Source organism: Papilio polytes, unplaced genomic scaffold, assembly GCF_000836215.1.
Source record: "Papilio polytes unplaced genomic scaffold, Ppol_1.0 DF822400.1, whole genome shotgun sequence".
Taxonomy (NCBI): Eukaryota; Metazoa; Arthropoda; class Insecta; order Lepidoptera; family Papilionidae; genus Papilio; species Papilio polytes.
Genome location: NW_013526804.1, coordinates 532,145 through 558,171, shown reverse-complemented (window position 1 = coordinate 558,171; position 26,027 = coordinate 532,145). Strand labels below are relative to the sequence as shown.

Sequence of the window (26,027 nt, the reverse complement as noted above, 5' to 3'; positions counted from 1 at the left end):
TCTAATATTTTTAAATAAATATTTAAGTAATTCTTTTTTAAACATTAATAAATATTACTATAAAGACAAATGAAATTTTAAAAAATAGAAAAGACTAGCTTTTTCCCAACACTCCATTCACGCCACATATTTATATATATACAGCTGTTGCTCAAGACTTTGTCGACGATAAATTTTAAAATTAATGTTACGCACAGATAACTTACCTTCTTAATGGTGAAAAAAATTTTGAAATCGGTCCATTAGTTTTTTAATTATTCCAATACAAACGGAAATACAAAAAAAACTTTTACCTTTTTATAATAATAGTATAGTATAAAAGAGCAAGTAACCAATAGTTAAGTAGTAGTAAGACATTTAAATATAAACGTAGAACTATTTTTTGAGTAAAAATGAAATCATGGCATTACTTAGCTAAATTTAATTCTTATAAATTTAAAAAATATCTGATACAGTGGCTGTTAAAACTAAATTATGAACAAACAGAAAACCTCTTAGTAATACCAAAATAAAACAAGCATAAAAACTCTTTCACTCTAAACATCATATATACCAACCACACACACACACAAACACTGTATTTGCGTATATATGTACGCACTCACTCACACTCATATTTACTAAACACATGTATTTGATCACATATCTACCTAGACTAAGAGAAGGCACTGCCTCCTGTAATACAGGTCCCTAGCTCAGGAGGCAGAGCCCAATGATTATTGTTAAACTGATCGTATCAATAAAGTGTTTTTATTTTTTATTTTATTTTTTATAGCATATTATTAAAGACGTAGATGTGGCCAATACATTACACAACTTCTATTAACAATGTTCATATTGAGAAGACGGATATCAAAGCCGTCGGAGAACCATTCAATGCTGTAGACATTTGTACCAATAAAATGCTGTCATAGCCCTTGTCAAGTGTTCGGAAACGTATCATGCTAGTCTCATCAACAGAAATAAGCCGCCTTTGTAGAATTAATCGAGCAGAAACTGGACCCTCATGGCAGTTTAATGTTAGATATTTTAGTCCTAATATTAGTCCCTTTTCCTTTCCATCACTTTCTTAAGAGGAAAAGATGGGAAGGAAAAGTGGATCTGACGGTGGAGGAGACGCATAGGAAGGTGAAATGTCCTCTTTATGTGCGTCTTCTCCCCCGTTAATTAAGGGTAGACAACGCATCTGCGATTGCGGATGTCTATGGGCAGCGGTCGCTTTCCATTTCGATGGATTCAGTTAGCCGCTTGCTCGTTTGCCACCTTATGTTATAAAAAAATGGGTTTCTTACCACGATTGGGTTGTTTGAGTACCCGGTCTTTCGGCACAGTTGCATGAGATATGCTCACGGGCTGAATAAAGTGATGCGATAGTGCGAGAAAAACGTTAGAAGTAGTCGTATCGGTCTAGTTTTTCCTGATTGTTGTATTATTGTCGATTGATTCGCAGCCGATTCAACTGTTTAGTTGCACAACTAGAAACTGTTGTGTGACAGTTTAGTTAGAGGTATACACGCTCTAAAGCGACGAAGTCTGGGCAATAAATCTTTAAAATAACTTCAAACATTCTGGAGCCGTGCGATCACGTATCGTTTACAGCTCCTAGCTTTTCTAAAAACGATCCAAGTTTCTATTAAATTATCTCTACGTGCCACATCGCTGCTTCGACGCTTTACAAAGACGAATATAAATTTCGACATTTTGCTAACCTTAAAGAGGGAATAATAACATCTTAGGTAGACTTACATTGGATTAAATTATCGATTTTTATTTAATCTGCGATATATGGGTTTAAACCGAATAATATCGACATAAAAAAACATCTAACTCTCAATTACTTTTCTGTGTAAACGTTTTTAAAATGGAATATTAAAATCAAAGTGAAAATACGTTTTTTTATTAAAAACTGTAAAAATGCTTTGATAAAAATTACAAACGATTGAGCGAAATTTAATGCAAAAAATTAATCTCCTGTCCTATTTATTGACTATACAATTATGGATAACATGAATAACTAGCTTTTGACTGCGACTTCATCTGCACGGAATTAAGAAAAAGGTATATGTAGGAGTGAGGAGCGGCTTGCAGAATCCAATTCCGAAGGAAGACAACTTATCCTCTACTGTGGGTGTGAGTCGAAGACAGTAAAATAACAATCGCGTAATATCAGAAACAAAGTGCTTCAATCTTTAATGAAATCTACACAACACGATCTAATCGGATTGCAAACATTCAAAGAGATTCACCAATTGCAGGTACACGTGCGTAGAACCAAAGCACACCATTCAATGACGACTGTCATCTGTTATTCCTTGCTTTGATCCTCCTATCAATCTATTCGGGGTTGTCCGTACAAAAATTCAAAACAACGTCACATAATATCAGCATTCAAAGTCATTTTTTGATAGCAAATTTAATCGTCCAAAAATTAACAATTTCGCGGCGTCGTTTACGTGTTCTTTCAGACTGTGATCTACATATGTGCGTATCAAGAGCGAGCCTACAATTTCAAAGGCCGGTAACGCATCTGTTCCTCCTATGTTGCGGATGTCCATGGACGTCGTTGACCACTATCGTGTTCCCGCCGCTCGTGCCTCTTTTCTTATAAAAAAATGTGCTTAACATCGAGATACTTTGAACGGTTTTTTAATATCTTCTAACAAACATTTATCCTTTCATATATCTAAACTTTCGTATTTACATTATTAGTAAAATTAATAAGTAAGATTGTATGCTCGTGTTTGTTCAGAAATTAAAAAAGGAAACCTATTCTTGTGAGGTTAAGAAAGGTACTCCCTTGATATTGCTCTAGAATTATTTTGCCCGTGATTAAGTGTGACATTTATAGGCCTTAAACTCGACGCATGGGACAATATTTTAAGTGCCAATTGGTTGGCTGATTTACACCATTACGACATACAGTAAAGTAAAAACAATAGGAAAATTCGATACATTTTTGCCGAGTTTTGTCATAATTATAAACCAACATAGCTGGCAATACTATACAATCAATCCATTTTCTGACATGAAAGTATAAATAGGTGAATGTATTTGAAAGGGAAAGGACGTACAGGCTAGGGGTATATCCTTATTATGTGATCCTCAATCATCTATTGGTAGCAACCCATCTACTAATACATCTACTACATTGAGGAAGGCCTATGTCCAGCAGTAGGCAGATAAAAGCTGACGATGATGGTCCCGTTTCATACGTCAAGCGACAAATCCGTTTGGAGTCGATTGAGGTATGGAACGGGCGCTACAGGGAGGGGGAGACAGCCTCAACAACCAAAGTCTTCTTCCCTGATGCCGTAAGTGCGTACCCTGTCCTGCGAAAGATAGACCTGGATCCGATTTTAACGCAAATTTTTACGGGGCATGGGGGTTTCTCCGCTTACCTAAACAGGTTTCGTTGTAAAGAGAGCCCCTCGTGTGTTTGCGATCCGGGTGAGCAGGAATCCGTGCTGCATGTCATTGTAGATTGCCCGTTGTTTGGTGCTATGAGGGCCGACACTGAAATAGAAATGAAAGAGAAGATTAAAGTAGAGAATTTGAGTAAACTAGTGGGAAATAAGGAAACAAGACAAAGGTTTTTGAAATTTTGCAAACAGGTGGGCCTCATAGTCATCGAGTGGAATAGGGTGTAGTATTTATTGTCTTAACATATTTATTTACCTTTTTTTTTGTACTTGTTTAAATATATTTATAATTTATTGTGTTAATTGGTTTTTTATTTAAATTTTATTGTATTTCGTTTTTAATTGTATTTTAAATGTAATTGCCATATTGTATTGTTTTAAATTAGGCTTTGATAAAGTGATATAAACTGTGATAGATAGAAGTAAGATTTTAATGTTAATTTATGTTTTGAGTTAAAAATAAAGAAATAAAGATACACCCGCTCCCCAGGTCCCTGACTTAAAATGTGTTAGGGGAACAAGAGAGCGGCATGTAACCGCTTAAAAAAAAATGTCTGTAAGTAGCAGTACCTACGCTATTTGACGAATTCAGATGGCTTATCTGTTTGTCTAATACTAATCATACTTCATACTTAATATTATAAATGTGAAAGTTTAGATGGATGAACGGATGGATGTTTGTTAGAGTTTGTTGCCTAAACGGATGAACGGATTTCAAATATGGTATAGATGTAGAGGATAGTCTGGAAAAACACAGAGGTTACACTTTTGTTTTTTTTTTAATTTTACGCGTACGGAATAGCGGGCGAAAGCTAGTAAAATTATAATAGTAAAAGTAATAATAGCGAAGAGCTTCGACTATCATCACAAAAAACTCTAGCTAGTCAGTTGGATTAAGGGCCCGATTCAAAAGGCAGTTATTTTAGAAACCGCATGCATTGAGAGGAGGGTTCTGGCTCAGCAGCCCTGACCACTGGTTGCTTGAGTCATCAGATTCCGCAGCCGGTGGTGCTCAATTTTTTACATAATATGTTCTGTTTTAAAAAAAAAAGAAACAAAACATTGAAAAGGTTCTAGCATTACTTGAATAGACAACGTTCGAAATTGTTTTCGATGATGTTTTCCGAAGCGTGAACTAACACACGAGTATTAAGATGGTTGAATGCTTGGAACAATTCTCGCATTAAATTGAAAACCGTTTCGACAATGACGTGGAATCTCTTCCAAACTTATGAACAAATTTAATTCCACGCTTCATTAGGGTATTTGGGAAAATCGATTTAGTAATAGAAAGTTTATCGAACTTCGATAAGTTACTCTAAGTATATTTGCGTAAAAAAAGTTTGAAACTAAACACAACTAATAATTAAAAAAACAATTTTAAAATGACTAAAATAAAGAGATTATAGATTTTTCAAAACAATTACAACAACGTCCCTGATAAAATATTTGCAATATTATATTTTAGATATAGTATTTTTCTTTCAGAAAGGGAAATACTATCTTAACGTGTACTGCCTTTAAAATGTAGATCCGTCTACAACCATTTAACTTGTAGATCTTTAATAACAAAACATACAAAACTGAAGTACTATTGAATTTTCAACTGACATTATTTTATATAACAAAGCACGTAGCATTGCAACTTCAGTGAGCTCAGTGTAGCCACAGCTTAACAACTTTCGTTATAATGGACTTTGTTCACATTCATAGTCCGGCTTTAATTCTCGACGTTCGTTCATTCATTTAACGTCAACTTATTAGCATGTTAATTGCATTTAGCTTCGCAATCGCGCGCACATCTTTCACTAAAGTATAGCACAACTGTTTAGTCGCACTTTGATTCCTATGAACTTATATGGAAGTTCGCACACTACTAGATTTTCAGTTGTGCTACGACAATTGAATTGGCTGCGAAACAATCGACAATCGCACAGTGGAGGAATGGGGACAAAAGCTACTCTATCATACTATACTAATATTATAAATGCGAAAATTTAGATAGATAGATGAACGTTTGTTAGAGTTTGTAGCCTAAACAGCTGAATGGATTACGATTAAATTTGGTGTAAATGTAGAGGATAGTCTGGAAGAACACATGGGGTACTCACTTTGGTTTTTATTTAATATCACGCGGGCGGAGTTGCGGGCGAAAGCTAGTACAAATACAATATGCGTAAACACGCACTACTTCGTGACGTAATATGTCAGCAATCACAGTATACTTTGGAATAATTCTTTAGCAAACAGATTACACTTACGACACGCTTTAGGTTTTACATTTCTACGCTAATAAGCTTAGGGGGTAAATCAATGGAAAAACCTTCACGTGGGAAAGGGACCATACACTACATGTTGCCAATATAAAGGAAACAAGGTTATTACGGTAACGGTAATGTGGACATTTGCAATCGAGAATGACAAATCTAAATAATAAAAGTTTTTTATAATTTCATGGGGATGAAGCGACACGGGAGTGGCTAATCTTACTAATATTATAGATGCCAAAGTTTAGATGGATGGATGTTAGAGTTTGTAGCCTAAAGGGCTGAACGTATCTCGATGAAATTTGGCATAGAAGTAGAGGATAGTCTGAAAGAAAACACTACTAACTTTTGTTTTATTCCTCCAACTCCAAGTGAACGGAGTCGCGGGCAAAATCTTGTCCTTAAATAACTAAATACTTTATTGCTTATTCTTGTTTTATAACAATTTGAAGTAGTTCACTTCTATTTAAGTAAAATGAAGCCAACAAGAATAATAGAGGTCCCTCTAAATCGGAGTTTAAAAGCGGTAAATTAATTTATCTTACAAACGGAAGGAAAGTAATTTCCCGTAAAATATTACCCGAATTACTTTCCCTAGAAATTAAGGAAGACATTTTCGGTTTAAATTATTTAATTACATAGAATTTGATTTGATAAGGGAAATGATATTACTGAATTAAATCAGAATTCCAATTATAGCTATTGTTAAAGAAAACTCGTTTTTAAATATTTGAACGCAAATTGAAATATATATAACGCAAATTCTAAATTGACTTCGAAATAATACAATTAGCTGAGACAACATTTGGGGTTTAGAATTAAATAACTCTTTGATAAATAAAATATCGATAACATGGACTCTAACAAAACACAAGGTAAAGAAACCAGAAAAAAAACTACAAAGATAACAAGGTTGCTGCAAAAAACATAGCAGCAGGAAATAAAGAAATAAAAAAAAAATGGACTCTACTGACACTTAAGGTTAAAATACTATTGGAATATCTCATCAAAATGGTACACCCAGTACCCGAGCGATGACAATTTATATTGTCATACTACCTCGTATATACTCGTATATACAAGAGCGTCACAAATCGTCGAAAATTATGAAATAATACATTTAATTCATCTATACTATTAAAATAAAGCGTAAACACACACTTCTTTGTTGCCTAAGATGTCAGCAATCACAGCATATTTTCGAATAACTCTTTTTTAACAAAAAGTCCTACACTTACGTCACGCTTTAGGCTATATATTTTCACGCCGTTAAACTTAGGGGTAAAATGGATCCTGTGCTGGGGCAAGTCTTGACGGGGCATGGGGGGTTTTCAGCTTACCTCGTGCCTCTGCGACCCGGCAAGGGAGGAAACCGTGCTGCGTATCCTGGTCGAATGTCCGGTCTTCGCCGCAAGAAGAACTGAAACAGAAACAAAAATAAATATCAGAATAAATAGAGACAGTTTAAATAGCTTACTAAGGAATGAAGCTACGAGAGAAGAGTTTATTGAATTTCGAAAATAAGTAGGGCAAAATGGGATATTTAGAAATAAGACAAGATAGGAAATTTTGTAAACAGTTAAAGTATAATATTGTAAATTTAGTTTAAGTTTTAACAAAGATAATAAGTTGAAAATAGGAAAAAAATAAGCAACATCCCAGATCCAAATGTTAGGGGTATGAGAGGGCGGCACAGAGCCGCCCAAAAAAAAACTTAGGGGTAAATTTTTGGATAAAAACCCTAATGTGGGAAAGAGACCATAAGTTGTTGCCAACATCAAGGAAGCAAGGTTGTCATGGTTTGACATCATGTCATGTCATTTTGACATTTGCAATTGATAATTTGACAAATGTGAAAAAGTGAAATTTTTATAACTTTATACGGATGAAGTCGCATGGGAACAGGTAGTTGAAAATAAATATGCATAAATAAATTAATAAAAGACTCGTTAATCTTTCATTTAAAAAACCATTCTATTGATAAGTATTCTCTTTTCTTTGAAATAAAAGACGACGACGCCGATACAAAGAAACTTACGAGGGCGATGATAATTTCGAAAAATGAGTGTTAGAGGTGATTTTCATAATACTTTTTAAATAAATACGATTTCCATTTTTTTTACTTAAATAAGAATAGTACTTTTCTAAAACAAATAAAAATACACAATACAATTTTATCGCAATTTAAAACTCGATTAGTATTAGATTCTTTTTCGTAGTATTTAAGTATTTTATTTTTAACGCATTTTATTTCGTGGGCACCGCACTCGAAATCTCTTTAAAAGACGATATATTTGCTTTGGATTTCACTTTGACGGGCAGCGTGCCCTCCCCTATTGTGTTACGGGTCTAATCTTTTTATCACAACGTTTCTCTTTGTTACACGCTAGGATATCTTTTATTCCTTTCTTTAAAAGTTTTTAAGTACATTTCTCATACACTATTGTGTGTAGTGTTCTAAGCACAAACAATTTACTATCTTAATAATGCAGGCGACACACGTTTTTACATGTCAATTTTGACCTCGCAAATCGTTTTCTTAGTAACAAATCTGCACAATTATGTATGTGATATCTGTCATGCGAAACATAACGTGTATGGATTGCATTAATCCACAACTTGTGATATGGACATGTTACGCGACGAGATAATGGGGACATAAACAAGATAGGGTTAAAATTGATTGGGGATGGCTACAAAGGTAGAAGAAGACCGAATAAAGTATGGATGGATTGTGTGAAAGAGGATATGCTTAAGAAAGGAGTGGATTCAGATATGACGGCTGATAGAGATGTATGGTAAGGATATGGTCAAGTTGATGATGACATATTGAAAGTTTCTATATATTTTTAAGAATATCGTAGAAGTAAAATCAAAGGGCAGTAATTTTTTTTTAATTTAATAAAATAACCATTGCGTTACACGATCTTGTTTCTGTCCTATTATAAATTGGAATAAGGTCGTTATATTTAAATAAACGGCAATACCAAAGGTCTTGCCCATTTATAAATCAATCTAGAATATCACAACCCTGATCTTAGATTTAAATATACGTTGCACTGATTGATTGTTACAGATAGCATAATATAGTTTGGCCCGTAATTAATTTGCGTGATTCATTTGTTTCATTATCTTTATCAAAAAACAACTAAAACATATTGTCATTCCTTAAAAAGAGATACACATGTAAAGGCGTAAAAAACACATTCCAGTAAAACGGAATAATACCTGGCATGCTAGTTACTGGTATTACACATGACAGTATGATATCTATAAAAAAGATTATAAAACTCCTAGTTTCCGTCCGCGTCGTATTAAAAAAATAAAAGTAAGTAGACTATCCTCTACATCTATACCAAATTTCAAGATCAGTTTAGCAGTTTAGGCTACAAAGTATTACGATCACCCATCTATCTAACCATTCGTATTTATTATATTAGTAAGATAAGATGTCTACAATCATACTGTAACATGCAAAATTAATTTAAACGAGATGTTTCCTACAAGACTAGAATAATTAAATGAAAATTCCAGTAACTTACATAAACAATTCCATTCGTCTTGTTATTTGTGTCAATTGAATCGACCACACTGCATGGCGTCAATTGCTCTCATTAAATGCCATGTCAAATTTATTTAGGCGTATAATTCCTCTTCATTTTAATCACGACATAGACGCATTTTAAACTCTTTAAAATACAAATTAAATACTCTAGTAGTTCATGACGGTAGTTTAAACATATTAAATCTACCTACACCACTACACTAAAAATAGATTATATCCTTTGGCTACAGGTGACATAAAAACCTAAATGAGAAGTAAATAAACTATCTAAACAATTTTTACAAGGCTGTTATCAAAGACTAGCTGTTCCCATGCGGCTTCATCCGCACGAAATTATAAAAACTTTTTTTTATTGTTTACATTTCTCAAATTGTCAATTGCAAATGTCAAAATTACCGTTGCCATAAGAACCTTGCTTCTTTATCTTAATATAAGCTATGTTTTTTATTATTTTTTTAATTCCACGCGGACGAATTCTTGAGCTACATAGTATTTATTAAGAGATAACTAAGCTTTTACATTTAATTGTTATTCAAAAGTATAGTTCATTGGCATTGAACTAGTTACAGTTCCTTAACAATTAGAATACGTATTTAATTCAGTTGCGAAGCTGATGTCAGAACTTCAACTGCCTTTATTGTTATGTAGAATAATTATTTGAATAAAAATTGTGTGGCAATTTAAAAAAATCTAAATAATATATTACGTAATTGTTATATAAAGAGTAATTCTAATTAAGTTGTTTGTGGAATTTTTCAAATTTATCACAACTTTGAGGTTATGTTTACATTTAAAATTGTTCGTGTATTAAAGTGTCGACAAAAAACAAATTAATTTTGATTAATATGAGATTTTAATGACAAGTAACGTAGTATAAAATCAAACTCAGTTAATTTAAAACCAAAGTAAATAGATGATGAAGTTTATTAAATACATTATGTAAAGAATAGAAAGCATTAGAAATAATGTATATAAGAATATTACTTGTTTTATTATTTCAATCAGTATTAAGTAGGGACTTAGACGAAGCCCAGAGATCCGCGCGAGCGAATTTTATACAAAAACTAATCAATCGAAGAAAACATTTGGAAGGGAAAATAAAATTAATCGGAGGTGCCAATGAATTTGAAGGTAAGAAATTTATTTTTATAATGTTGTTCTTAAGATTTTTATAGCTTTTCACTTTTATATCCTACCTCTAATATCCCTAATAAATAAAACGGTTTGGCAATACGTTAGTAAATGAATCGTATATAACAAAGAAATTAAATATTCACGTAAAAGATCAGGAGACAGTCCTCGGAAAAGACGGATTGCGTGAAATGTGACATAAAAAAAGAGTAGACTGACATGTAATGATCTATTTAGAAGACCTTATTCCTACATAGTAAGATAAAAACAGAGATAACGAACCAACCCAGGTCAAGTAAAACCCATCAACATGTTATTGGCTTCAACGATTTTCAGGTAACGTGTACATCTATCACGCGGGTCGGTGGGGCGCCATTTGCGATGACTCGTGGGACCATGCTGCAGCGCAAGTCGTCTGTAAAACATACAATAAAACTGGTGTACCAACACATGGCGGACAATTCGGAGAAGCGAGAAGTATAAACAATTTTTACTTAATTCCATAATTAAAGTTGACTCGTTCGTTTAGCATCTCGGTCTTATCTTTAAAGCTTCCTAATCTGTGGCTAAATTATCAAATCTTCTTTGATCTTCATTAGAGCATGGACAAATATTTTCTTTCTTCTTAGACTTACTATCATAACTTTTATGGAATTTATCGTAGATTTACCGCTATCAGCAAAGACTGTTTTGACTCCATTATTCAAACAATTGTTATCATTAAATGATTTTATTGAATAAAAATATTAAAGCTTCTTAATTCCAGGGAAATATTGGATGGACGACGTAGTGTGTGAAGGGAATGAGGAATCATTATCTCATTGCATATTCGCTGAATGGGGAACATCTGACTGCGACAGCGGCGAAGCTGCCGGTGTCATTTGTCGAGAGAAGGAAGAAGTTCCTATACCGTTGAACTTGAAGAAGAATAAAATGCCACTTAGCCATGTGCTAGATATGCGTAGAACTAGCTTACGTCTTGTAGGCGGTAGAAATTCTAACGAAGGAAGAGTTGAGGTTAGTATGATTCTTAAGAGCGTGCGCACACCTGAAACTGTCGCACAATTGTTTAGTCTCGCTTTGATTCCTATGAGCTTATATGGAGGTGCGCACACTACTCGATTTTTAGTTGTGCAAAACATTTGAATTAACTGCGAAACAATCGACAATCGCACAACTGCTATGCGGTAGTTTAGACAAAAGTGTGTGCCCGCTCTAAAGTGAAAGATTTAGCAGAAATAAAAATAATTCCTTCACGGCTATCAGATGTTTAATAAATGCTAATTATTAAATGAAATCATAAGTCATCGTCTAGTGAAATAAAAATTATTCAAGAAATGTTTTGTCTAGCTTTGTTTTTTTAGATATATCAAGATGGATTCTGGGGTAGTATCTGTCCGGATGGTTGGACGCTCTACGAAGCTTCAGCTGTCTGCAGACATTTAGCGCTTGGTTATGCAGAGCAAGCTATCCAAACTGATTATTTCGGCTCATCTAGAATCGTTCTAAGTGGACTTCAGTGTGAAGGAAATGAGACGAACCTTTTCATGTGCAAGCACAGTGCGTACGGACAAGTGGTGTGTCCTGGTGAAAAAGGTTAGAAAGAAAACGTATTCTTATTAAAGTACTGATTAAAAAAATTGGAATATTTACAATTACATATTCATAACAGTGGTAGAGCCCGCTTTAACATCCTCGCACAATTAGCCGGCTCGCCCGGTGTAATACCACGACCACACAGAAAACAAGCGTGAAGTGAAAGCAATTCCGCATTTCGTCTGATGAGCGTGGGTCCGGAGGTCTAATTTTAGTCCCTTTCCCTTTCCACCCTTTTCCTAAGAGGAAGGGATGGGAATGAAAATTGGATTTGCCGGTGGAGGAGATGCAAAAGAAGGGGAAATGTCCTCTTTATATGCGTCTCCTCCTCCGTATTGACAAACATTGGTTTGTGGGCAGCGCTCGCTTTCCATTTCGGTGGATTCAAGTGGCTGCTTACTCGTTTGTCACCTTATATTATAAAAAAAATTGTTCATAATTGTTTACGTATGGTTAATCTCTTTTATTTCCAGGCCACGTAGCAGCTGTTGCTTGCACGCAGCAGCTGGCAGATTTACTTCTGGACACGACTGCTATAGAACGTACCGCCCACTTGCATGACGTACCCATGTATCAACTCCAGTGTGCTATGGAAGAGAATTGTTTGAGCAAATCAGCTTACGAGGTATACTACTACTGTATTAAAAGCTTACGTTATAACTGTTACTTATAATTATGGCTGCCTTTTAATTTTAGTTCTATCTTTAGTTTTAAAACTGGTCTTCGCATTTTTCCGCCGACAATATTCTGATCTATTCTTTTTGTATGTTGGCAGCCCTATCGCATATATTTACGTAAGTTTTGGTTTAGTATTATAAGATATGGTATCTCTGATTTTACATATTTCTTCTATTTGTAGATTCAACAAAGTAATGCAAACTGGCAATATGAAACTCGTCGTCTTCTTAGATTTACGGCGTCTTCGTTGAACATCGGCAATGCGGAGTTCCGACCTTATCTACCGAAGCATTTGTGGCAATGGCATCTTTGTCATATGTATGTAAACATTTTTGTTGCTTATTTGAACATTTTTATAAAAAGTATGGTTTGTTAAGAAAGTATCAGAGATATAGTGAGCTGGTGATGATTATGACCTTTTTGCAAGAATGTTATTGGCATTGTTTGTATTAAAACAATTTTGCCAGGTTTCTAACACAGTTGTATATTCATATTTTTTAGTTTTAATATTATAATCGTCAAAAAAATTAAAAACAGCGCCATCTAGTTAATTTTTGTGTAAATTTAAGATAGGTGTAATAATAATTGCTTTTGCAGGCACTATCATAGTATGGAAGTGTTCGCAACATTCGACATCCTTAATGGTGCAGGTACCAGGATAGCAGAGGGCCATAAAGCATCATTCTGTTTAGAAGACAACACCTGCTTACCTGGTATCGATAAGAAATATTCATGCAAAAATTATGGAGATCAAGGTACATTACAAAAATATTAGTTCCAAATTCCATTATGATTCAACAGAACCTAACCAATGTCTTAGATGTCCTTGCTAATTATAGATACCTATTTTTTATTATCTTTTTTTCTAGGAGTATCTGTCAATTGTTCTGACGTATACCACTACAATATAGATTGCCAATGGGTTGATGTAACAGACGTTGACCCTGGACAGTACACTTTTAAGGTTAGTTGACAATACCAAAAGCATTCAAAACACATATAGAGGAGGCATAATTGACATTAATTTGATATATCACTTGAAACATTTTTCACAAAATCTGTTATTCTGTTCAGTTTACTATACAACAAAAGATGGAGCTCCTTATAATGTAAAATATTTTATTACAAACGAGCTGTTGCCCGCGACTTCTTTCGCGTGGTATTAGAAAACATACAAACTATATAAATTACAAAAAGTTACGTATCCCTCGGGAACCGGACATTTCTCGGGGATAAAGCTTATTCCATGTTTACTCCAGACTTTGTTTTATATCTGTGCCAAATTTCAATAAGATATATTGAACCGTTGCAGAATGATCGAGTAAACATTCAAAAACTCAATTAATGAATCCCACGGGAACCGTAACTATTCCCAGGATAAAAAGTAGCCTATGTGTTCTTCCAGACTATGCTCTAAACCTATGCCAAATTTCATAGAGATCCGTTCAGCTGTTTAGGCTACAAACGCTAACAAACATCCATACATCCATCTATCTATCCATCCATCCATCCATCTAAACTTTCGCATTTATAATATTAGTAAGATTAATACAAGGTGGTACTAAACTTGACAACTGATATAGTACCTTTCAGAGAAAGTACCGGTGAAATTTTTTTGTTCAATATGCCGTGTCTGAATTTTTTAAAAGTCTATAATTAAATAAACTTAAAACTACATTTCATTTGTCACAGGTTGCAGTAAACCCACATGCAAGAGTAGCAGAACAGCAGTACCATAACAACGCGGCGTCCTGTTCACTTACTATAACTGACATTTACGCCGCTGTCTATGGTTGCCGACTTGAAAGACCATAGACCATAGATTTACGTTATCTTGAACTCTAAGCGCCTGTTCCAACAAATTGTAAATTGTCTAATAACAATCCAATGTGTAAAATATGCGATGGCAATATTGGATTTTGTTCCCATATCTGACATTTTTAAGCTATCTGAGTCTATCAGCCAGTGATGGGAGAGGCTCTTAATGTTTAAATTATACCAAAAAAAGGTATATGATCAAAGAGAAGATCTTTCTTGCATTTGTCACGTATAGTCTTCTATTCCTATTTTTGAGATCACAATCAAAAATTAGAATCATAAAGTAATAAATGTAGATGAAACCGACCGGGAACAGCTAATTAATAATTATGTTCTGTACCCTTAAGTAACTTGAGTAAACAGTAAGAAATGTTTAAACTGAAATAAACTACCTAAGAATTGCATTTGTTTTTTAAAACGACATGCTGCGACGCTATTCGTTGTGCAGACGAACAAAGAATAAACAGTCTTTTGTAGACTTGTCTACCACAAGAACGATGTTGCCAGAAATAAATTTTATTTAAACATGTACCATTGATGTACCATTGTTGTTATTTCTTAATTTTTCCTTTTTAGCAATTCAGTAAACTGTTAATTTTGAACCATAATTAACTGTAATTTGACAGCTGAGTATTAAGTTTTAAATAGAAGCTATCTTTGTAACTCAAAAAAAGCTATGAACATTTATTATATGCTGGTGGTCAATAGCTCGGATAGGACTGACTTGCTGGCATGCCGCCAGGACGATAACAGTGTTGCCATATACTACATGATAGTATTAGGTTAGTAAAAAAATCACAAATCGTAGTAAAATATTGTTTATTTCCTTAAAAACTATTATCACATCATAATTGATGAATTTGAGCACACCACAGCTATTTGTACAAACGGTATATCATACCAAAAACCATATAAATTATTGCATTACATATAAAATTAAAATTAGTTAAATTTGATTAAGATAATATAAGGATTTTAAAAATCAAAACATCTCGTTATTATTATTATCCGATATAATTATTTAGGTCGGAAAAAAAAAATTCATTGTTAAAAATTTTGTTATAAAATTAAATGAATTTCAAACGTAATACATTTGATTCGAAATAAATATGGATTTATCAATTTTAAATCATCGTAACATACTTTTATTACAAACTAGCTATTTCTCGCGGCTTCGTCAGAGTGTAATTAAAAAAAAATCTGCCCAGTACTTGAGTTATTTCAATAGATACAAAAATACAAATCTTTCTTCTTCATAACATTAGTATAGATGTCACATTTTAAGGTAACATTCAATATTTAGGTAATCGTATAAACTGACTAATAATTAACAGTGGTAACTCGACTCTAAAATGATAAGAGAATTGTTTTACGACTAAACTATCGCAGAACTGTTTAATCGAACTTTGATTCCTATGAGCTAATATGGAGGTGCGCACACTACTCGATGTTTTGTTGTGCAACTAAACAGTTGAATTGGCTACGAAACAAACGACAATCGCATATCAGTTGTGCGATAATTTACTTAAAGGTTTGCACTTAATGTCAGAAAATGTTGTAACAATGTATTCAATACAGGTTCCTGTCTCAGCCCTGACCTGGTTGCACGAGTCATGGGATTCCGCAGCCGGTGGTGCTCTATTTTTAACATAATATGTTTGATTGTAAAATATATTATGTAGTAAATAAGCGAATAAATATATGTGGGAATAATATTCAATACATAAAACAATCGATGTCAGAATTTTTCGAAAACCCGAATCCGGAATTGCGGATGCGTTGCCTTCCCTTAATCAATGCACATAAAGCGACTTGTTTTATACAATCATAAAGTACTAATCGATTATTGTTAAGAATAATAATTATCAATACAAAGAATTGCTGTGTTTATATTTCTGATCATTGTATTTTGAGTTGTTCGATTTTTAAAATCACAATTGTATAAATGTCTACATGAATTTAAGCTTTAAAATAAAAACAAATTTTCGATTAAAATAAAGTAAATGTAAACTAAAATTAAATAGAGAATAGCTTCAGTCCACCAAATTAAATAAAGCGTTCTAAACAAATCTATTTAAAATGTATAAAATCACAAATATAAAACCCAAGAGCAAACCTCTAATCTTAAGTATGAAAATTATTTTACACCTATAGTCAAAAATGAACGTGTATATATGAGAGGCACTATTATATTGGCCTTGACAAATTAAACAAAACTACATTGGACATGAAATAACATAAAAGGAAGGCTAATGATCATAATTTCGTTTTACTTATGCCCATCGGGTCAGCTAACTTGTTGATCTATAGTTAAATTGCATTATGGACATAGAGTAAAAACCACAGACACTCCGTTACCATTATAACCTCCTTAATGATAAACTTAACAGACATCACACAACAATCACAAATTTTTTTACATCACATTCATCAAATTACACTAAATAATACATAATCACCACTATTGCTATCAAAGTACTCTCCTACTTATCCCTTTTTAAATTTAATAAGTAATATACTTAATGTAAGGTACACAACGATCCATATCACAGTGGAGACAAATCCAGAGTAGACAGTTGGAACTGTGACAGTCCAGCCTCGCTGGAGCATTGAACGCAACGACTCTGTAGACTTTGTTAGAGGAAGAACGTAGCTGATCCATTGCAGGATTTTGTGCATACCTGAAAAGAAATATCATTTTAAATAGCATAGATTTGGATTACAAAACTGTAGCCGTACAAGTTTTCATTAAATTTGCGCAATGTGGTAGTGACCCTGAAACCGGTATAATGGTTCACCCCTAATCCAAGAGCCAAGGCACTTATCACATTTTCTAAATGAGTTTCATTCAAAATAGTAATTTTTTAAATCTTTGTATGGCATAGTAAAGGAAAAAGTATTACATCAACGAAAGAAAATGTTGCTGTAGAAAATTCTTTGGCGTAAAACTTAGTAATTCAAATATTTGTAGAATAAAAATTTAAATAAAAGAATAGCTACAAAGGAAGAGGAAGACCGAAGAAAGTATGGATGGATTGTGTGTGTTGATTGAGATATGACGGCTGATATACAAGTATGGAAGAGCAGCACATACTGTGCCGACCCTCCATAAGGGATAAGGGCAAGTGCAATTTAAGCAAGATGAAATTCTAAATAAAAGAACCAAATGTAATAAAATTAAAAGTTATACATACCTTCAACAGGCCAAATAATTCCACACAGCAACATCATAGGCAAGAAGGAACCCAGCGCCAAGTATGTCGCAGTCCTCTCAGTGTCGCAAATACACGACACTACGAATCCTAGAACAAAGTAAAAAAGATCAAATCAAAATCATGTCAATAAAACATTAAAAAGTAAAATGAGTATTGCTTGTACCAATACTTTAAGAAAAGACCATTGATTGTCTCTTATTTATTTTCTTATCATATCTCCTATTACTGCTTACCTACTAGCAGTATTAAAATGAACTTTTTTTATAGGCATTGAACATCGGTCGCGAAAAAGATTTTTTTTACATTACATGCAAACTTAATATTGAACAAGTTGCTTGTTACTCTCCATGTTTTTGTGCTTCGAGTTCTAGTTTTTTTGAGAATTTCTAAACATTCTCATAATACAGAACAAGATTCAGACTTTGATTATTAGTCATAATATTACGAAATCTTAATTATATCTACTTACCAAACGTCATCCCACATAATCCAGTGATGAGAGTCAAAACAATAACCCAGCCAACGGGGCCGTTGATAGTCAACCCGAAGAACACAAAGCCGAGTATTAAGACCATCGCAGTTTGTATTATCATTACTATCATCTGCACGAGCACATGAGCAAAGAGAATTTCAGTACCTGGAAAAATGAAATAAACTCATGAAGGATATGAGTAAAACATTTGATAGCAATAGTAACAGAAAAATAAGTAACAAATGAAGGTAAATCTAGTTCGGACGAACGTCCGAACTCCTCTAAATCCTCCAAATTCTAAATAGAATAACATTTACATACAATTGGAGCATTGCTAGATAAACTAACTGAACAAAGATAGGACCCAGCTGCTTTCACTACTTTTCGAATTAAAAAAAAATCAAATCTGTTAACCAGGGGCGGAGGTAACAAACATAAAAACGTACAGATGAACTGAGTAACTACCATTTCCTATTTGAAAAGTCAACGGTTAACAATATGGGAACAATGCACGAAGATATTAAACTATTTGATAAAATAAAATGTTGGAGGTTCAAAAATCATTTACTTACCAGTAATACCAGACACGAGAGATCTTTCCAGTATGCCTTCATTACGTTCAGCTAACATAGACCCTGATGTTAAAGCAACCGCCAAGAAGAAGATAATCCTGTAAGTAAAAATCTAATTAATATCACTATTAATAATAAATAGGGAGAATTAATAATTAACAAATAGGGAGAAATATTGATATGTAGTAAAATAAAAATTTTAATTAACCCATACTCACGTAAGTATAACACCAGGTCCAGCGAAATCGGTAAAGTTGGGATCCTCAAGACCGAAGATTGGTTGGTTGAACTAAAATAATAGAAGCAATTATTAAAAACAAAAAACGAATTGTGCAAAATTAAACTAGTAATTCCTCGAGTATGGAGTATTTGTTGATTAAATTTTGAGAAGAGCAATAAACATGATACCTATCATACTTACATGAACAGGCAACGACATAATACTCTTAGGTAAGCCACATATCTCCGCCAAATGTTCGGTCGTCGCCATAAACGCTAGTTGCAATTCCCGTGCCAGCATCCATTCTACTTGCTTGTCTAGAAACAAAATTATACGTTATTTACATACTTTCTGCCTTCTGTATATTACTAGTTATTAGTAAGAAACTTCCATCGTAGACTTCCATAAATGGACCATAAAGGCAAAGTATCTCAGATTCTGAATGTCTATGAGCAGTAGTTACTTGAATTAAATAAGCCACTTGTTCACTTGTTATTTTAATATTAAAAAAAATAGTAATCGAAGTATATTCTTACCGGTATCGTCTAAATGCGCCTCCATAGCAGAGCTCATTATGGTGCCGTCATCCGCGTGCCTCGGGTCCGTCACCCGCATTTGTAAACTCTCAGAGAAGTTGGAAGCAAAAACTAGAACAATACGCGCCTTCCCTCGCTGCGCCGCGCGCATCGCGTCTTCTTTGGTCGGATAGTATATCTGAAAACGTTTCCATTGTTTTTAGAAGTCTGTAGTATAAAAGATTTCAAAACCTTACTTTTAGTGCAACATGCAGACAGCTGAAGTGATATTTTTGTCAACATTTGTACAAATTTAATAGACTATTCTAGTAAGTATAAAAGAGCTTGTTCACTTACTAAATTGCTTTGCCTCTTTGAGAGATAATCCAAATACTGGCAGCTGAATCTCGTTAAGTTCCATTCGTAAGTTTCCGGGTCTTGAGGGCAATGGTTCGGGTCGTAATGACAGTCGGCCATCGAGCTGTTCGGTCCTAATTCGTAGTTAACAACAGCGATGGGCAAGCCGACTGGATTGTGTCCGATTGCCAAACAGAACAATATCATCTGTGATACCGGTAGACCAATTATAAATGCGATGAGACTGTAAAAAAAGATAATCTTTAACAAATCTTAATATAAATATTAAAACATCCCAACTTTATTTGGAAAATTACAAAGATCTGATTGATACGTCATCTAACGTCAGTCATGCTACAATTTCGTCGTATAGAATATTTCAATTCATTTATGTTTAATTGTACTACTTCTATGTAAAAAATAATATGTTTACATCCTATAAAGTTGTTACTAACCCCCAATTCCTGAATAGACTTAAGAAATTCTTCCACAGCAATGCCCTCATGTGATGCCATTTCATAGGTTTTATCCGCTCCAAGCAACCTGTTGGTGGTTTCTCTTCAGGTGGCAAAGCTTCTACTGGCGCGATCAATTCTGGTGTTACAACTACACGACTCTTGCTACTCATTGACACGTTGTCACCAAATTCACCAGAAATCTCTCCAATTTCCGCCTCTTCTAAGTCTATCGCAGCAGGGTCCTGGAAAGAAACATTCTCTGTATCAATACTGTTAAGTAGATAAATAATTTATTTTATTTTGAAACCAAAAATAAATGATGTTAATAAAAACATTAAAGCATAAAGATTACTATACAAAAACAAAATCAGTGAATTTTTAAGCCTCTTATTTACTAAAATTACGTAAAATTTCAAATACGATGAATGAATCACTACAAGAATTAACAATTATTTGATAAATAAAACAGAAGAGAAATCTCTTCAATTATCTAAAATTTTCTTCACCATACACAATAAACATTGATAGAAAAATATTTCATTACAAAACCTAAATATACAAATATCGGCTTTTAAATCGCCAAAGCCGTGTTACCTTCCCGGAAAATAAACATTTGGATAGGCTCAAAGCATCGCTTGTTATTTGTTTGTTTATTGTGCCCTCCAACTGTTTGGAAACATACTTATGGCGTTAAAAACACATTTTGCTTTGTAAAAGCAAACACAAGATTTTAACAAAACAAGAGCATTGAACTAGAAAATCTTACTAGTGTTACTAATTATAAATGCAGAAGATTGGATGGATGGATAGATGTTTGTTAGAGTTTGTAGCCTAAACTGCTGGATAGATACCCTGGAAGAACACGTAGGCTACTTTTTAATTCCACGTGGACGGAGTCGCAGGCGAAGACTAGTCAAATATAATACACATGCGAAATAACCTTACAGCTCTGGTTTATAATTTATAACGTGGGAGAGGTGTGAAGAGATAGACGAGTGGCATATCGACTAACTTTATTTCGGAGTACCGACCTTTACCTAACATTTTAATTTTAATAACACAGATAAAATATATGACAGATCTCAGTGCGTTTAACCCCTTACTTAACCTTCCTTAATTAGTTGTGCTAGCTGTTGTAGTTATGAATTTAACATGGTCACATACATTTCTTTAGGAATGCCCTTAGCTACACTTATCCTAATATTTACATTAGAAATTCTACTTATCGTTATTTCACCCTTCATTCCAATTCTTTAATTTTAAAGACTCTGTATTCTCTTTTGGTCTCTTACCGGTATCGCTGGTAATTCCACCTTTTCCACCACTCCGGCCAAGATGCTGGAGCGGCGACGTTTCCCCATATTCTGCAGCACCGCCAGCTTGAGGAATACATCTTCTAAACTCTCGGCCTGGTAACGTCGGATCAGCTCGCTTGGAGACTCTTCGGCGAGGAATCGACCACCGCGCATCAAACCGATCTAGAAACAAAATTTATTTTAAACAAAATGTAATTAAACAAACAGTTGTTATGGTCAATTAGCCAACGACATTAACGAAAAATTTAAAAACAAACTTATTGAAGATAGTAGCAGGAGAAAAGAAGTACATAACTAGTCTTTGCGATACAGACTGTGCCTAGTTCGGGGACCCTGGATCAATTCCCTGTGCAGTCTGACGTTTGTCATTTTTTTTTATTTGATTTTTTATTTAATGAATGTATACTGTACATGTACAATTTACACGACGTTCTTACGGTGAAGGAAAACATCGTGATGTCTGCACATGTCGGCGAAGGAATACAAAGATATGTGTGAAGTCAACCAACCCGCAGTGGGCCAGCGTGGATGACTATGGCCTAGTCACCCTTACTTAGGGTAGGGAGCTGGTTATGATGATGAATGATGAAATACTGTATAAATCAGTTCAGTAAATCATTCTCATGTTACAAGTTGACAATTTAAAAACTCACAATATTCGCTTGTTTAGTTTCATCGATGTAATGAGTTGTGATGATGACAGTTGTTCTTCCGCCTTTGGTGATCTCTACAAGATGGTCCCAGATACTGAAAGAAATATTGATAACTTTACAATAACCATTAAACGAAGACATTTTAATCTCTATCAAGATGATTTTGACCTTTGACTAAACTGTAGGTCAACTATTTAGTTGCGCTTTCAATCCTATGAGCATATATGTATGGAGGTGCGCACACTACTCGATTTTTAATTGAACAACTAAACAGTTGAATTGGCTGCGTAACAAATGACAAACGCACTACAGTTGTGCGATATTTAACTCAAACGTGTGCGCCCGTTCTAATTATTAATTTTAATTTTGCTACATATGGTCCTTCGAGTGGGATTCAAGAAACTACAACTACCATTATATTTAGCTTATTGGTAATACTGAAAGTATTAGTAAAAGATTATCTCTTTTCTATTATACCTTTGTCTCAATACTGGATCAACGCCCACAGTCGGCTCGTCCAATATCAGTAGTTCGGGCTCGTGCAGCAATGCAGCTGCAAGCGAAACTCGTCTCTGCTGCCCTCCGGATAAGTTCTTAACTTGTCTGTCAAAAAAAAATCATGAATACATCGAAAATGGGTTCTTATCTAAATGTACTGATGTTTTTTTGTAAAAATGAGTCATAGCAATCAGCTATTTAGTTAATAATGCAATTAAATTATTAATTATTGCATAATAATTAAATTAACAAATAAACCTAAACATCGAATAAATAAGTGTTGAAAATTAGAATTATTAATTCAAATAACTTGTTTATTTAAAATCTCAAATGTTTTTGTTTTTTATCTTCCTATTCAAATGTTATTTAAAAAATAAACGTAAGTGACTATTTGCAAATGAATAAAGATTTCTTTGATAAAACGGATTCCCACGATGTGTAGGTACTTATATTAAAATAAGTATATTTGAATATGACAATAGATGTAGTCAAAATAATAAAAAAAATGATTTTATAATAGACTTAAAATAGGGATGACGTAACTCTTTGTTTTCTTGAGAGAAGGATCGCGAAAGTATTTTCTAATTAATTCACTGTGAAACTAAATTAATTACTATACAGGGTGTCCCGGAATATGTATACGAACCACAGACAAGAAATCTTTTATCTTTTTTCTATTATAAGGTGACAAAATGCAAGTGGCCGCCTGAATCCGGCAAAATGGCGTCCACGACCCATAGACATCCGTAATTGCAGATGCGTTGTCTACTTAATCGACTTTGGAAGATGCACATAAAAAGGATACCCTTACTATGCATCTCCTTCGCCGTCAAATACTCTTACCTAGGGATAGGCTAAAATTAGGCCAGAGCCTTAACTTTAGTCCCTTTCCCTTCCCTTTTTCTTAAAAGAAAAGGATGGGAAGTGAACGTGGATTTGACGGTGCAGGAAACACATAGGAAAGGGAAATATCCTCTTTATGTGCGTCTCCTCCATCGATCAAGGGTAGGCAACGCATCAACTTTTGCGAATGTCTATGGGCAGCGGTCGCTTCGCCATTTTGGCGGATTCTGTTGGCTGCTTGTCGTTTGCCACCTTATGATATAAAAAAGGCCTCCAGTGTACACTTTCTTAGACATGCCATATATTTTTTTTCCACAAATTAAACCTAATAGTACATTACTTTTTCACTTTACAAGAATATTTCATCGCACAAATGAGTTTTTTAATGAATATAGTACTAGTATGTGCATTAATAGTCTGTGGTTTTCCTTACCTCGTAGGATTGGGCAGCTGTAGCAGTGATATCAAAAAGTCAGTCCTTTCATCCACATCCCTCGAGCCCATGCCAGCTATCCAACCGAAGTATATCATCGTTTCACGAATAGAGAACTCTCCAAAGAGTGCAATTTCCTACAACAATAAAAGGTTATTACTAACATTACGGAAAAGAAAGATTTTTATTTTTGGATTTCTCTATACATTGCGATAACTCAAAAACTAGGTCGATTTAAATTTTTTCACCTTTAAAAAGCAACGGTATCAATGAGTTAGCCTATGTTTTTTTTTAATTTCACGAAGACGAAGTCGTGAGCAACAGTTAGTGATCTATAGAAAGGAACATGGAACCATGGGTTTTTGTATTCTTTAGAGTAATTAAAATATTCTATCTAATTTTTAACTTAAGACATCCCAAACATATATTTAAGTTCAGTTGGACTTAGACTGATTTTTCATGATGATAAACACACTGAGGGAGTTCATTAGTGATCAAATAATGACTCTGAGTGAGCAAGTTGATTACAATAATTAATTAGCGAGCCGCTTTTAATTTATTTTTACCTCATCGTATTGATTTTACTTCCATAGTTATTCTGCCACGATTAGATAAATATTTGTACTTCAAATACCATTCGTATTTACATAATATTCGTAAGATACGGATTTCTTACCACGATTGGATTATTTTAGCTCCCGATATTTCGGCACAGAAACCCGTATCTTACGAACATTACATTTGTAAAAACCATGACAGTTTAAAGTTACATTGGTATTTAGTCGCTTAATCCAACATGGATTATGCGACTAAATAACTAACATTTACAAAATAGCTACATTACGATAACTATCTCGTAAAAAATGTTTTAGAAACGAGCAGGAAGGCGGCTATGTATATTATTTGGTCTTATGAACATCGGGTTAGAGAATTTCATCAGCATAAGAGCGCACACAGACTTATGACTATCCAGTAACTGGTAAGTCACGCTTTGATTCCTATAAGCTCATAATGGTGCGCACACTACTATATTTTTAGTTGTGCAACTAAACAGTTGAATTGGCTGCGAAACAATCGACAATCGCACAATAGTAGTGCGATAGTTTAGTCAAAGGCACCCGCTCTAACTATACATGATTTAAATTCCGTAAATCATGTTATGAAATTTGAATTTGGAATATCATCATGACGGGTAAAGTAAGTTATATAACTTGAGACAACGTCAATTAACAACAAACACTATTAATCCGGTTGAACGAACAAACAAGTCTAAAGTCCAAGTCGAATACGAGGCTAGGATACAGCCTTAGTAAACAATTGTCTGCAAACTATTAAACACGAGATTCAAACTACAGAGTGTTTTAAAATACACAAATTTTGTACAATACATTTCTAGTATACAATAAAATACAATTTTTCTGTAACATTTTTTAATCATTCGCTTACGTTAAAATAGTTTTTTAAACCGATAATGGATGTTAATAAATAATTGCTTGTCAGTTTTAATATCACTCCCAACATGATTGGGATAATGCCAGGAAGATTGATTGGTTAAGTCGCCAAAATTTTGTTCAGTTCAAAATACAGGATGTTACAATGGAATCTATAGACAAATAAACCTACATATGTCTCCTATTAGCTGTTCCCGTGCGGCTTCATTCGCATGAAATTATAAAGTTGCAAATGTCATAATTACTGTTACCATAACCTTGCTTCCTTAATGTTGGCAGCTTGTAGTTACTGGTGCCTTTCCCACATGAGGCTGGTTTTTTTTTTTAATTTATTTACCCCCTAAGTTTATTAGTGTAAAAATATATAGCCTATAGCGTGTTGTAAGTGTAGGCATTTTTATTAAAGAAATAATTCTTCAAAAATATACTGTGATTGCTGACATCCTACGCCACGAAGTGTGTGTTAACGTTTCATTATATTAGTGTAGATAATATGGACTGGCTACTTTTTTATTTTAATATAGCGTGGATGAAGTCGCGGGCAACAGCT

The 26,027-nt window shown here is 34.0% G+C and overlaps 2 protein-coding genes across 2 annotated transcripts in view; one reads left to right on the top strand and one right to left on the bottom strand.

Moving 5' to 3' along the window:
* The first annotated feature begins 10,096 nt into the window (after positions 1–10,096).
* On the top strand, positions 10,097–14,590 carry LOC106106131 (lysyl oxidase homolog 3). The gene is made up of 9 exons (XM_013286670.1): positions 10,097–10,382; positions 10,719–10,859; positions 11,149–11,399; positions 11,747–11,978; positions 12,452–12,603; positions 12,838–12,974; positions 13,254–13,411; positions 13,526–13,620; positions 14,349–14,590. Exons 1-9 carry the CDS (start codon positions 10,217–10,219, stop codon positions 14,469–14,471), a joined length of 1,455 nt encoding a protein of 484 aa, XP_013142124.1. The 5' UTR covers positions 10,097–10,216; the 3' UTR covers positions 14,472–14,590.
* A 1,914-nt stretch (positions 14,591–16,504) lies between these two features.
* Positions 16,505–26,027, bottom strand: part of LOC106106145 (ABC transporter G family member 20) — a 34,172-nt gene continuing 24,649 nt past the window's right edge. The window contains exons 4-16 of the mRNA XM_013286691.1: positions 24,027–24,163; positions 22,730–22,855; positions 22,253–22,346; positions 21,576–21,761; positions 20,281–20,525; positions 19,826–20,069; positions 19,490–19,667; positions 19,155–19,270; positions 18,952–19,022; positions 18,734–18,831; positions 18,159–18,326; positions 17,669–17,776; positions 16,505–17,155 (exon numbers count right to left, since the gene is read on the bottom strand). Coding sequence (XP_013142145.1) covers positions 16,962–17,155; positions 17,669–17,776; positions 18,159–18,326; positions 18,734–18,831; positions 18,952–19,022; positions 19,155–19,270; positions 19,490–19,667; positions 19,826–20,069; positions 20,281–20,525; positions 21,576–21,761; positions 22,253–22,346; positions 22,730–22,855; positions 24,027–24,163 — 1,965 coding nt within the window. The 3' untranslated portion in view covers positions 16,505–16,961. The remainder of the gene's footprint in view (positions 17,156–17,668; positions 17,777–18,158; positions 18,327–18,733; positions 18,832–18,951; positions 19,023–19,154; positions 19,271–19,489; positions 19,668–19,825; positions 20,070–20,280; positions 20,526–21,575; positions 21,762–22,252; positions 22,347–22,729; positions 22,856–24,026; positions 24,164–26,027) is intronic.